This window comes from Dermacentor silvarum, chromosome 1 (assembly GCF_013339745.2).
Source record: "Dermacentor silvarum isolate Dsil-2018 chromosome 1, BIME_Dsil_1.4, whole genome shotgun sequence".
Lineage (NCBI taxonomy): Eukaryota > Metazoa > Arthropoda > Arachnida > Ixodida > Ixodidae > Dermacentor > Dermacentor silvarum.
In genome coordinates this window covers 377,565,155-377,579,602 of record NC_051154.1, presented here as the reverse complement: position 1 = coordinate 377,579,602, position 14,448 = coordinate 377,565,155, and the positions used below count along the sequence as shown (strand labels likewise).

At 46.4% G+C, this 14,448-nt stretch overlaps 1 protein-coding gene across 1 annotated transcript; it reads left to right on the top strand.

Annotated features, from left to right (window-relative positions):
• Positions 1-4,237: 4,237 nt before the first annotated feature.
• LOC119445783 (uncharacterized) lies at positions 4,238-4,852 on the top strand. The gene has a single exon (XM_037710064.1). It carries the CDS (start codon positions 4,238-4,240, stop codon positions 4,850-4,852), a length of 615 nt encoding a protein of 204 aa, XP_037565992.1.
• The last annotated feature ends 9,596 nt before the right edge of the window (positions 4,853-14,448 follow it).

Here is a 14,448-nt window from a genome sequence, read left to right as displayed (position 1 = left end):
ATGACATCACGTCAGGCCACCTTCGCTTTGCTCGGACACTTCACCGACTGCGCCAGCGTTTCTGTTGGCCCAAGCTCTGGAAGGCGGTGAAACGGTACGTTTCCAGCTGTGCCAATTGCCAACGCCATAAGCAGCCAACGACGCCTCCTGCGGGTGCCTTGCAGCCAGTTAAACCACCGACCGTGCCATTTGAAAAAGTTGGTGTCGACTGGCTAGGTCCCTTTCCCAAGTCTACTTCCGGTCATCGCTGGATTATTGTGTTTGTGGACTATTTGACCCGGCATACTGAGATGGCGGCGCTCGCTTCGGCTACAGCAGCAGATGTTTCATCGTTCCAGCTGTACTCCGTCATTCTCCGCCATGGTGCTCCACGCGTTGTGATTAGTGATCGTGGACGGCAGTTTACGGCAGACGTTGTTGAAGAACTGCTACGTCTTTGTGGATCTGATTACCGGCATACGACCCCTTACCATCCGCAAACAAACGGACTCACTGAGCGCACAAATCGTACGCTGACCAACATGCTTGCCATTTATGTTTCCACTGATCACAAAAACTGGGATTCAATCTTGCCATTTGTTACGTACGCTTACAATACTGCCAAGCACGAAGTCACCGGCTATGCGCCTTTCTTTCTTCTCTATGCTCGCAACCCCCAAAGCTTTATCGACACCATCCTTCCCTGGTCCCCACTTGAAGACTACTCATTAGGCCAGACTTTATGTCGTGCCGAAGAAGCGCGTCGACTGGCCCGCCTCAGGACTCGCTCCTCTCAAGATCGTGCCAAGACTCGTTATGACGCTCGACATGTGCTCGTTACATATGCTCCTGGGGACTTTGTTTGGCTTTGGACACCTGTGCGGAAAAAGGGGCTTTGCACGAAGTTTCTTTCTCGATACACTGGCCCATACGTCATACTGAAAGACTGAGTGACGTGACCTACGTCATCGCGAGAGTGACTTCGTACAACCGGCGCTCACGTAACACGCAAGTCGTGCACGTCGCCCGACTCAAACTGCACCACCATCGGGTTATGTAACTCGCTCGGAGAGCTTCGTCTGCCCTGGGAGAAATTGTCACGCTGCTCGGCGCAGCCGAAGGAGAGGAAGTATAAGTGTACGCGAGGGGCTGGCCGCTGTCTCTTGGGCTTGGATGACCGTCCTGTCCCTTGCGCTACGCTAACCATCCATCGTTCTTGTAAATAAATCCATCCCATCTGTTACACTATGTTTTCCTTCATCTATACCTAATTGAAATTCACAAATGACAAAGGGCACAACTACCAGAGTTTCATTCTAAAGAAAAAATAGGTAAATCCTTAACGGAATGTTTTAAACATGCGCAACCGCAAACAGAAATTTAGTAACATTAAGAAACAGTAACGCTTTTTTACAAAAAATATATTCCCTTGCCGCCATTTCAAAGTGACTGTGTGCGCGTGTCGCCTTGAAGAGGAAGAAGAGCGGCTTGCGTTTGGTCAAATGGATGGTTCCCTATAAGATAAAATAAAATACGGCGGTAACATCAGTTAGCTTCATTGAATAATTTCAATTGTACCCTAACAATTCTTTTTCCCTAAAGTTTTCTCCCCCCGCCCCACCTGTTTAACCGCCGGCTGCTTGGCCAATCCCCCGTGGTGGGTATGCGCCATGGTATAGGAAGCAAGAAAGCAAGTTCCCCGGTGCGCTGCTCTCGCACTTGGGAGCCTTGCCGGTGCTTATACGGGTCTCCGCGGTTCGGTATACGGTGGGCAGCATACCAGGCGAGTTATCGACGCAGCGAGTGCCAGGTACGAAGCTTATTTGCCATATACAGCTGATTCAGAGCTGCTCTTGCACATGCAGCTGGATGCAGCTGGATGCAGCTTTACGGTCTCCATTTAATCAAATCTAAACACAAGCCTATTTCCTTCCAACTATAGCTTTATTCAGAAAAGAGCTTTTAAAGGTGTGGGCTGTTTCTGAATATAAAAAAATACAATGCGACATGATAATACAGTCGTGGCGATGACCCGTTGTAGCACCTTGCGCAAGTACAAAGACATTCTAGTTTACTTTTCAATTCTAAAAATCTTGCCCCGTTAGCGTTTTATTTAGCCACACAGGCAAAACCGCGTGTCGCATAAAGCTACGAAATTTTCTCATGCACACATTTTCATCACACACACATTATATATATATATATATATATATATAAAATTGGGCCCCTCGATTTCGTTTCTTCTCATTTATTACGTAACGACGACAGTCTCTAATCAGGCAGATTTGATGCCTTCAGGTAGCATGTATGGGTTTATTGACCAGTTGCCTTCAATTAAAAAAGTTCACGTACTAGTTGACGCCGGTGGTAGATAGCTGTTCTACATCAGCAGCTGTAATAAAATACATTTTTTAGACCAACGAAAAAAGACTTTCCACTTATTGGGCGTGGAAAATGACGGCAACCGAGAGGCTCGAATTTTAGTAACCATGCATACGAATGCAGGAGACAACGAAGCCCACCAGAGATAACCAGTCAATTTCGGACTTGAAAATGCAGAATAAGTTACGATAAAGGTCTAAAATTGTGATGCACTTTAGATTTTTAATAAAGGAAAAGGTTTAAAAAAAGCCGGCAGATCCCACGCCCTGTCCGAATCGATGTTATGCCAAGAAGCCTACCAAGTTAACGAAACGACCATGAAAGCACCAAGACATAGGCGACTCTTTTATGACCTACATGACACGTATGTCATGACATTATTGTCATGACCTATCATTTATGTCCGTGTCACGTCTGTGCAGCAGGTTGTGGCTGCCGATTATTTGTTACAAACAAGGAAACATGAACATGTTAAGCGGCATAGCTTAGGCGTTGGAGTCAACAACTAGCCAGCGTTCGATGACCAGCTCGCGCTCGTGCCATCACGTCCCGTGCATTCGCGCGCGCACTTCGTTGTCGTCTTCTTCTAGCGCGACATGTCAATTCTTCCTCCCTTAGACAAAGTCTCCATAGCGGTCTGGAGGACGCGTAAGTTCAGGTGGTCGCTGTTTCCGGGTGGTTCCTGCTTGTGACGTCGAAGTCGACGGTTGCAGGGAAGTGTTGTCTTGCCTGTCGAGCGAGTCAGGCCGTTGAACGGCAGAATTCGACGGTGTCTCTTCTGATGTGGTGCCTGAGAGATCGTCTGCTATGGTCCAATCTATCGGTGATTGGGTTACTTGTCCGGTCTGGCTCGTCTTCTTCATGTGGTTTAGGTGACGCCGAACCTTTCCTTGGTCGCTTTTTACCAGCCAGGATCGTGGTCCGACGCGGCACAGTATTTCGCATTCAATCCAATCCGGCTTTTTCAAAAATTGAAGGATGAGTACTCTCTCCCCTACTGCGAAACGACGTGATTTCGGTAATGTCTCCTGGCTTTCAGGGATTTGTATCTCCGTCTCCCGCTTGAGCAGATCAAAAGGGCAAGTTCTCGCCCGAACATGGCTTTCGGAGGTGTCATCCCTGTGGCAGTGTGTATAGTTGTGTGTTGTCGATACAGGAATCTTGCAAGTCGGCACTGTATGGACTTGTCTGTATCCCTCAGGAGTGCTCTCTTCAGCTCGGCCACATAGCGTTCTGCCTGGCCGTTTGTTGCAGGGTGGTACGCTGGTGATGTTATAGCCTAAATGCCATTTGCCGTTAGAACTGCTTTATCTCGGTGGAAATAAAGACTTTTCCGTTGTCGGAGATGACCTTTCGCGGAATGCTAAACGTTGCAAAGAGGCTTCGGAGCACATCCATGACAACCGCGGATGTTGCTTGCGTCAAGAGCCGAACTTCCCCCACTTTGTGCGTGCGTCCACAACAACAAAGTAGGTGGGCCCGAGTAGGGGCCCCGCGAAGTCAACGTGCACCGTGTGCCATGGTGTCTGGGGACGGTCCCAGGTGGAAATGGGAGCTTTGGGTGGGCTCTTGTGCGTCGAACGGCATTCACGGCACTGTCGCACCGTTTCTTCGATCACCTTGTCGATTCCGGGCCACCATACGTAGCTCCTTGAGCCCTTTTTCATGGCTACCATGCCTTGGTGACCAAGGTTCATCGAGACGTTCTGGTAATGGTAATTGGCTCAACGTCTAAGCTATGCCGCTTAACATGTCCATGTTTCCTTGTTGTTAATAAATCGTCGGCAGCCACAACCTGCTGCACAGACTTTAAAATTGGCGACGAGGAAGACTCTGGAACCATCGGCAGTTCACCGACGACAAGTAACGGAACGACATGGCAGCGCCTGACTTTGGTCGGCTACCCGAATTCAGTGGCAGCTCTGGCTCCTGGAGATCCTGGTATGGTAGGCTACAGTTCTTCTTCGAGGCTAACGACATTACGGACGCTTCCAAGAAACGTGCTCATCTGCTAACGTTGTGCGGAGAACAGACTTACGACATGGTCTGCACCATAGTTCAGCCCAAGCAGCCCAACCAAGTGAGCTACGATGACATAGTTGAGATGCTCAAGGCTCATTTTGATCCGCAACCTTCTGAAGTCTTCTGCAGGGCACGCTTCCAACGACGTGACCAACGGCACGATGAAACGGTCAGTGATTACGTCACAGCGCTCAAGAGGCTAGCAGCAGAGTGCAATTTTGGAACAAGCGCAGACAATGCGGCCAATCCAACCATACTGCCTCTTGAGGTAATGCTCCGTGATCGTTTCGTTTGCGGTCTTCGGAACGAGCAAGTCCAGCAACGGCTGTTCGCGGAAAAAGACTTGTCATTCAAGAAAGCCTTTGACATTGCACTGCGAGCTGAGAACGCCGTCGAAGACCAGAGAAACGTGAAAGCGGAATTCAAAAAGATTCACGAAGCCTGCACAATCATCTATCTCCAAGACTGAAAACCAAGGTCACTCGAGTACCTCTTCCCAAAAGAAGAAGCAATGCTGTAGGCGTTGTGACGCGCAACATAGTCCGGACACTTGCAAGTTCCAGACAGCTTCCTGCAACTACAGCAAGAAACGCGGACACATTGAAAAGGCGTGCCTGAAAAAACGGAAAGAGGCAAGAACGAACATGAACATTAACATCGAATATCCCCAACAAGGAAACATTAACATGTTAAGCGGCATAGCTTAGGCGTTGCAGTCAACAACTAGCCAGCGTTCGATGACCAGCTCGCGCTCATGCCATCACGCCCCGTGCACTCGCGCATGCACTTCGTTGTCGTCTTCTTCTAGCGCGACATGTCAGTCCGAACCCATTTCAGTGGTTTTGGGGTGTTAAAGGGACACTAAAGAGAAGCAGGAAGTTCAGCTGGAATAAAAGAGGGACCTTCAGGAAGGCATGCCGTTTTTGTTGGGTGCAAAAATATGAGTTATTAGCGGAGAAATTCGTAAAAAAAGACCAAATATCTCTTCCTCAATTTCTCTCAGCCTAGATTTGGCGCTGAAGCAGTGTCGTCACAGATTGCATTGCTCTCAGCGAATCAGAATGCGCCATGATACGTCACCGCTTGCGTAAACGGCCGAGGCGCTGGGCTGGATGCATCATGGCTGCATGCATGGTCGCTGCGTTTGCGTTCGCCGCGATGGATACCGTAGCTCCCGCTGAACCTTGCAACGAAGAGCTCGCCAGGAAAGCAGGACTGTATTTCAGCGATATTCAGTGAAACGGAGCGCGAAATGATCCTCTGTGCTCGAGCGGTAGGTGTTTCCGCGTGCGATGGCGGTGAGCCGCCGGCCGCGCCGGCGGAATGCAGAGCTTCGTTTTCGTCGATGGGAGGCGAAGCGTCCGGTCCGCCAGGCGACGATGTTACCGACAGAACAAGCGTAGAAAGTTGCGCACGCACTCGGTATGGTTATTTCGTGGCTTTCTTTAATGACATTCAGCACTCACCGAGCCGCCAGTTTGCTGCTGCAGGGGCACCGGTAGGAGGTTTGATGAAGGCCGCATTGAGGGAACAGCTGCTCGAGAAAGGACTGGCCTCTGGGGCACGCCAATATACTTTCCGAGGGCAAGTTTTTACACATAATCCGAGGGCGAGAAATGCAGAGAGCACACCATCGGTTTCTCTGGCTCTTTTGCCATTTTTTATCGGCAGAGCACTGAGCCATTGCGAACGCCGGGGAGCCGGGGCTCTCCGAGCGACGCCACATGAAAGGACACAATCGGGTCAACACTGCCGCTGCCCCTGATCAAGCGCCTTGGGCCATTTATACAGCCCTCAACACTACTCACACGAGGCATTTTCTGGCTGTTTCCCGCGAAGTCAACGTTTTTCAAGCCACGCAACACGCAACCAAACACCGTAGAGCGGAACAGGCGCGCGCGACGATGCATTGACCAAAAACGAAACTACGAAACCATCACGGCCGTGTGTATCTCATGCCATTTTTTCTTATTTATTTAATTTTGTGCTAAACTTGCACTTCCTCGCTTGAAATGGTTTAAAAAGTTGGAAAATGCTGTTTATGTACGTTTAAGGTGTATTTTATTTTGCATTTTATTAACAGCGATAAATCGCTCTCGACCAATCGCGACCGGCCTGCGTTTGTAATCTCCGACGTCACATCACGTAGTGCGGGCAATTTCGAAGGGGCGTCAGCACCTATTCTTCAGTTTTTCGCTATTTTCTCGCTTATTAAACATCTGTTTGCAGTAAGAATGGTATGGCTGTGATCGTGAAAGGATAATCTTCCATTTAAGCTCAACTTCCGGTTTCTCTTTAGTGTCCCTTTAATCGTTTTTCGCTGACTCAATGTCATTTTTGCTGAGTAATGCTCATGACTACAGCATCTACTATCATCTTTTAGTGTTTTCTCCACTTAGTGCCCACGTTCGAACCCATTCCAGTCGCTTCTGAGTCTTAATCACTTTTCGCTTAGTCATTGTCATTTTGCTGGGTCATGCTCATGACTATAAGTTCTACCATCATCCTTTCGTGTTTCTTTCACTTAGTGCCCGCGTCCTTACCCATTCCAGTGGTTTTTGAGTGTTAATCATTTTTCGCTAAGTCATTGTCATTTTTGCTGGGTCATGCTCATGACTATGACTTCTGCCATCAACCTTTAGTGTTTCCTTCACTTAATACCCACGTCCAAACCTATTTCACTCGTTTTTGAGTGTTCATCATTTTTCGCTCAGTCATTGACATTTTTTCTGAGTAGTGCTCATGACTATGAATTCTACCATCATTCTTTAGTGTTTCCTTCACTTAGTGCACACATCCGAACCCATTCCGGTGGTTTTTGAGTGTTAAACTTTCTTCGCTAACATTCTCCTTTTTTGCCGAGACATGGTCATTATTGAGCCCTTATTGTAGTCTACTTTCATTATCGCTACTATCATAGCCATACTTGCACCCATTACCATAATTAAATCTCGATTCTTTGCTACTGTGGGGTTTTTTTAACTCATGAGAGCACCAAGACGTAGGTGGCTGTTTCATGACCTACATGGCACATATGGTATGACAATTATGTAATAATCTATCATTTATGTTCATCATACACTCTTACTATTCCAATTTCGCTACATACCAAATTAACGAAACGACCATGACAGCACCAAGTTGTAGGCGGGTGTTTCATGACTTTCATGACATGGATATCATGACAGTCATGTAATGACCTATCATTTATGTTCGTCATACACTCTTGTCATACTATGCCAATTTTTGAACATACCATGTTCACGGAACGGTCATCACAGCACTAAGACGTAGGCGGATATATATATATATATATATATATATATATATATATATATATGTTCTCTCATAGTGGCAAATCTTCGCCAAGAAATGCTTCGCATGTAAAAGTCAAGAAAAAGACTGTCGTTTCTTTCTTCCAATTGCATGAATTGACATTTTTCTTTTACAAAGATTGTGAAATTTAAGTATTTAAGTCTCCATTCACAGTTAAGAACAGTCCATTCCCCCATACTTTTCTTGGCTGCATTCAACGTTATCTTCATAATGCGTGTTAATTTGATAAATGTTGAAACGTCCCATCCACGTAGAACCATAAGACTGTCCAATGAAATAACGATGTGACTTTACCGTTTTGTGAAATATTGTTATAAATAAACGGCGCAGCATTGCGATGAACAATAAATCGCGCATGTAAACTCTCAGGAACGACACATGTCGCAGATGTGCAGTATCAAATTTGTCCTCAAGAGGAATAAGCGAGGGCGTTGCGGAACGATGTATACATAACGCAATTTGTAACAATGCAGCAATGGCCGGCTCCGTCGCTTTGTTCCCGGGTCGCCTACTGCTGCGCGACCACCTGGGTGTCGTCTGTACATGCCAAATCCCGTCCAGCGTCATCGTCCATCGTGCCAGGAACGAAGCGTCAAGCAGGATGCACAGAACCCCCGAGGAGGAGTCGCGTGCAAGTGGCAGACAAGCAACGGTTGCCCCTCGGGTGTGGTCTGGTGATGAACTCCCAGCCAGAGGCCACAGTGAAATTCCGCGATTCACTCGGTGCTCTTCGTTTCCAAGCAGCAGGTACAGGACGAGGCGTCCACGGCTGACGCGTCGCTGCGCTGGCACTGATGGGTTCCCCCAAGCAGTGACAGTCGTGGTGACCCATCAGCGTCGTTGACAAGAACAGGCGCGTCCGACGCAATGTGCGAGGTCTTCTTGGCTAACTCAGGGCACAGAACTTCTTTAAGGTTTGCAAGTACGGCAGCTTGCAGTTGGCCTCAACATGCCACGCATCTTCTTCGAGTCATCTTGCTGGACTCTGACAAGGACTTGGACGAACCCACATACAGTTGCATGTACGCGCCCCTCTTCGGGGACTGTGGCTGTAAACCTGCACCGCAGTCTCCTGCTATTCCGGGCGCACACAGCGCTACGGAGGCTTTTTATGTATGTAAATCTAAAAAAAAAAACGTTTTTGTTATAACATTCTCCCGTCGAAATAAAATTGTACATTAATGTTGACCCCATGGTAATATTTTCTGCTCCACGCAGTCGTATGCAAACCAATATTTAGATTGTGGTTAATTCTACTCATGCTGACCAAAGAGTAAGCATAGGTATTTGTAGTAGGACGGTGTTATACCTCACTCGGCTTGTTGACATTTCCTTGGAACAGATATTTCACTCTTTATAAACAAAGGCAATAGCCATTCAGTGTGACACTTATCCATTCTGAAGGCGAATTCTGAATAAAAAACTGCTTCCCTAGAAAAGCCACGGGTACATTGTGAGTATAGGTTAGCAAACCGTGTTTAATAAATTACGCGACTTCTCATAAAATGTACGTGCTAATTAAGAAAACGGTTGCGATTAACTCATTGCATTCGTGAGTACATATTTTCACGTGTTTCAGGACATCGCTTGGAACATTGGTACACCCGATCAGCAACAACACTGAGGTAATCATTTGCCTTTTCCTTAGTGAACAATTACGGAAGAGCATCTTTCATCTTTGCCGTGCCCTATTGTGCAGACTAGTTGAGTGTGTCTTAATTCTGTAGCCGCTGCCGCCGGTTGGCTCTGAATTTGGTGGCTGACTACCATCGTTGCTCTTGAGTATTAGCTGTTTGATACATACTTTGGAGGAGTCTGCTCACTACAGCCTGCACTTTGACTCAGCCTCTTTTCTTTCGCTGCGGTCGGATACTGATGCAGTTGTCTGTTCATCATGGCTACTGCTATACCAAAATTCTGTGTCATTTAAAGCGGCAGCTTTCTTTAGCTACTTGACTCACTTTGGATGGTGTGGTGGTTTCTTATTCTACAGGCAGAGTGGGTAAGAGGATGTATGGAGGAGGGGGAGTAGGAGACTAGTGGAGAAAGCCCAGGTGCGGAGGCGGAGAGAGCTATCATGTCGTCATTGAAGAAATGCACAGGTCGAGCACATGACGTGCGCCGGATGGCGTTTGGTATTCCGTTTTCGCATATTTGTGCGAGTGCCAAGTAGTTTTTTTTTATTGGCGGCGGCGCGGCAGAAGGCGGCAGCGACAGACTCAGATTAGAGTACTGCACGGGCCCGGGCCGGGCCGGGCCGTCCGCAGCGTTTGTCGGCGGGCTCGGGCCGGGCCCTGGCTTAAAGCCGCGGGCCCGGGCTGGGCTCGGGCTTGAGGCCGCGGGCCTGGGCCGGGCTCGGGCTTGAAGCCACGGGCCCCGGCCAGACTCGGGCCAGCTCATTGAAGGGCCGAAGTAGGCCTTCGAGCACACGCGACAGTTATGCATTGCATGGTTCAATGCATTCTGTGCCAAGCTGAAGTGACACGTGCAAGATGACTCGCATCATCATCATCAGCCTATATTTATGTCCACTGCAGGACGAAGGACTCTCCCTGCGATCTCCAATTAACCCTGTCTTGCGCTAGCTGATTCCAATTTGCGCCTGTGAATTTCCTAACTTCATCACCCCACCTAGTTTTCTGCCGTCCTGGACTGCGCTTCCCTTCTCTTGGTATCCATTCTGTAGCTCTAATGGTCCATCGGTTATCCATCCTACGCATTACATAGCCTGCCCAGCTCCATTTTTCCCGCTTAATGTCAACTAGAATATCGGTTATCCCGGTTTGTTCTCAGATCCACACCACTCTCTTGACTGTATATCTTATCAGGTGACTATATCAAATAAAATAGTAAAACAGATGAAGTTCTCATTTTTAACAGCGGAGCTGTTTCAGCCGGGCCTAAGGTGTCCGCTGAATCCAAAAATGTGGGCCGATCCTGGCAGCAGTGCAGAAAGGGTCCAAGCGCAATGGCACATACACCTGTGAACTAGCGAAGCTGAGCCTGGATAAGTCTAGCTAAGAATGGTGGGGACTAATTGCCTATCGATAGGCAATTGATAGCCAATCAATAGCTAGTCGATAATCCATCAATAACCAATAAATTCCCGAAAATGCCGGGGATGACTTGGTAGTGCTTTGCCTAGCCCAATTACGTGGCCAATATCTTGCAATAGACAATCAATAGCCAATCAATAGCTCATTGATAATCATTCCATAATAAATAAATTCCGGAATATGCTAGGGATGGCTTGGTAGTGCTTAGTCTAGCCCAAAAGCGAGGACTAGCTTGGTGCCCATCATCTCCGTTGTCTCTTTAGCATTGCGCCGCCAATGTAAGCTACACTAATTTTTTTCTTTTCCGTAAAAACGAACATTGTTTCCGCGTAAGGAAAAATAAATTATACAAAGAACCACTCCTCAAACCATTTCCATGTTACCGCTTCAGCGATCGCACTATTACCAGTGTCGATACTATGGCATTATTTTAGCGCTAAGGCCAGTTACTTTTGTGCTTTAATGCATAAAAGCATAAAACAGCGTTTCCTTAAAAAGTTAACTGGAAGGCCCATGCATTTCGTCGGACACTTTGAAAATTAATATCTCGAAACTGGTTCAGTCCTGAGAATTCGTTCCAAGTGGATACGCCTTGCGAACTCAGCGGCTATAATTCGTAAATTGAAAGACGTGCCGTAAAATAATTAATTAAAAAGTTAATTCGCGTAATTATGCTCAATATTCAATTAGGCGTTTTGACCATCCATTATGCCATCCATGCCAGAATTAGCTTGGAACTACATAAAACAATTAGCCTCCTTAGAGCGTCGTCGCATTAATGCGAATACAAGAAGTCCTGAGATATGGTCAATTCCATACTTCAGAACACTCTATAAGCATCAGTCGTTAATACATTGCCTACCATTCACTTTGAACAGATACCAAAATGGCAGTAATTTCAGTAAGAGAGAACTCAGCTGACACTTCGGTCGCTTGTAATGTGTCTGGTGTGATTATTATTCTGCCTTTGTGTATGGTTCTAAATATATAATGTAAATCCTGTTTCGTTTTCTTAGCAAATGTTGATCTTGTAAAATTCAGTCTCATGCTATGTTGTATAGCTAGTATGGTTATTGTAGTGTTGTTTAAAATGCATTCTGTTAAAACTTTTTCCAATTCTGTTAACTCGCCATGACGCAAATATTCTTTGCCTTTCCATTCATAGCTATTTCGTCTATGAGGAATTGCAGCGATAGCTGGAAATATATGTGAATTATTGTGCATGTGTGCACACTGTTTGCTGTACTATTGCCTTGCCTGGTCTTTTGGGTCATGTCAAGCTACATATGTAGCTTTTAGTCCAAAATGACCGTCCAGCATGTAAACCGGACAATACATTGATTTGATTTGATTGATTTCGTGAGACATCTTGAAAACTATGATCTCGAAACTGGTTTAGTCCTGAGAATTCGTTCCAAGTGGATACGCCTTGCGAACTCGGCGGCTATAATTCGTAGATTGAAAGATGTGCCATAAATTAATCAATTAAAACGTTAATTAGAATTATGTTAATTATTCAATTAGGCGTTTTGATTTCTCGTGGAAGGAATGGCCGCGTCATCGAGTAGTTTACATCAAGGATTATAACTGCCGCAGGCAATCTTTAAAAATTAAAAAAATTAAATTATGGGGTTTTACGTGCCAAAACCAGTTCTGATTATGAGGCACGCCGTAGTGGGGGACTCCGGAAATTTGGACCACCTGGGGTTCTTTAACGTGCACCTAAATCTAAGTACACGGGTGTTTTCGCATTTCGCCCCCACCGAAATGCGGCCGCCGTGGCCGGGATTCGATCCCGCGACCTCGTGCTCAGCAGCCCAACACCATAGCCACTGAGCAACCACGGCGGGTTTTTAAAATTTTGGTTCAGCTAAAATGAAACGCCCTGTATATTTGCATGCTAAATGACATCATAGAACCATATCGTACAAATCAAGGTGCATGCGCACCACCAGAAAACTAGTAGCACAGAAAATGGGGCGGATTACTGATGTTCCCGTGGGAGAAACAAACATTTCGGCCTTTTATTGCTTATATACTGCAGCTGATTAAACCTCGAAAAGGTGGGGCTGACAGATCCGGTACAATCTGTAAGTAAAAAAATTTTTTTTTCTTAGAGGCCGGGCCTGGTCATGCACACGCGGGCCCTAGCTAAGCTTAGTAATGAATGCCCGGGCCCGGGGCGGGCCCGGGCTCAGTAACACGGGCCCGGGTCAGGCCCGGGCTGGTCTCGGTCATGTGCGCTCGGGCCCGGTCCGGGCTCGGGCTTTGTATTACGGGCCCGGCTGGGCTCGGCCCTCGTAAAGCGGGCCCGGGCCGGGCTCGGGCCGAGAAATCAGGCCCGTGCAGTGCTCTAACTCAGATCCCATCTCCTTTACGGCTACTGCTACTCGTGTTTTATCATATCCTTAGTTTCTGACTATCCCAACGTATTCTCGGAATGACGAGGTATCCCTTAATATCATTGTCACATTCATACATCTACAAGTCACCTAATCGACCTGGTCTTTCTAGAAGTGGTTACAAGATACCCAGACCCCATGTATGCCAAATACATCTGAAGTCGGCTAAAAACCCGTTGTCTACGAAATTATTAGTAAACTACAACTACCAGAGACGGGTGTCAGTTTTATATATGTGTTGGGATCGTGTTTAAGTGAGGTTTTGTACTCATCTGAACAGGCGGCAGCATGGCAATCATGTTATGACAAGTAATATACTGTATACAGGATGATCTAATTTAAGTTTTATGAAATTTTTAAAAATAGCCTATTGCAGATAACATAATTCCAGTCTTTGAGTTTGATTATTCAAAGAGGCTGACATTAATTCCGCGATAAATCGAAACACTGAAGCACAAAGGTTACTGGACCGACCATGTATTCCACTTATTAACAAAAATACGCTAGTTATCTTCTTATTTGAATAATTTACGGCACATATTGGAATTTACAAATTGTATCCGGTGGGTTTGCAAGGCGTATCCACTTGCTAAGAAATTCTAGAATAACGCCAGTTTGGAAATATGCGCCATCAAACTAGCCGTAAAAATGCACGGTTGTTCCACTTACCTTTTATAACAAAACGCGCTTTTATGCACTGAAGCAGAAAAGTAACTGGAACGACCATGTATTTCGTCCCCGACTTTGGGTAATATAATCTCGAAACCGGTGTCCCCCTGTAAGTTCATTTCATGTGGATACGTCTTGCAAACTCACCGCTACAATTCGTAAATTGGAATATGTGCCGTGAAGTACTTATTTCAGAAGTTATTTAGTGAATATTTGTCGATTAGTTGAATATGTGTTTCAATTTCTCGTATTATTACTATTAGTCCGCCTCTTCCGATAATCCCGCTCAAGGGGATATTTAAATATTCTATAAAACTTAAAAATGATCACTCCGTATATTTTTCAAAAGTCTTCGTTGCCGGTGGCTCGACGAGGCGAAAGTTCTCAGTCCAAGGGTTTCATCACAACAAAAGTACCTGCGGGTTGAGTAGGACAGTCTGACTCGTCCTGCTTCTCTTGGATTCGGGCAAACTGTACTTTCAGAGCAGAAAATAAAGAAACCCCGAGTATTACTCGATGCAATAAAAAACACGATAATTCCTCTGGCTTTTACAGAGAAGCTGTATATGGCTAGTTTCCATCGGATCGATGTCCGTAGACCA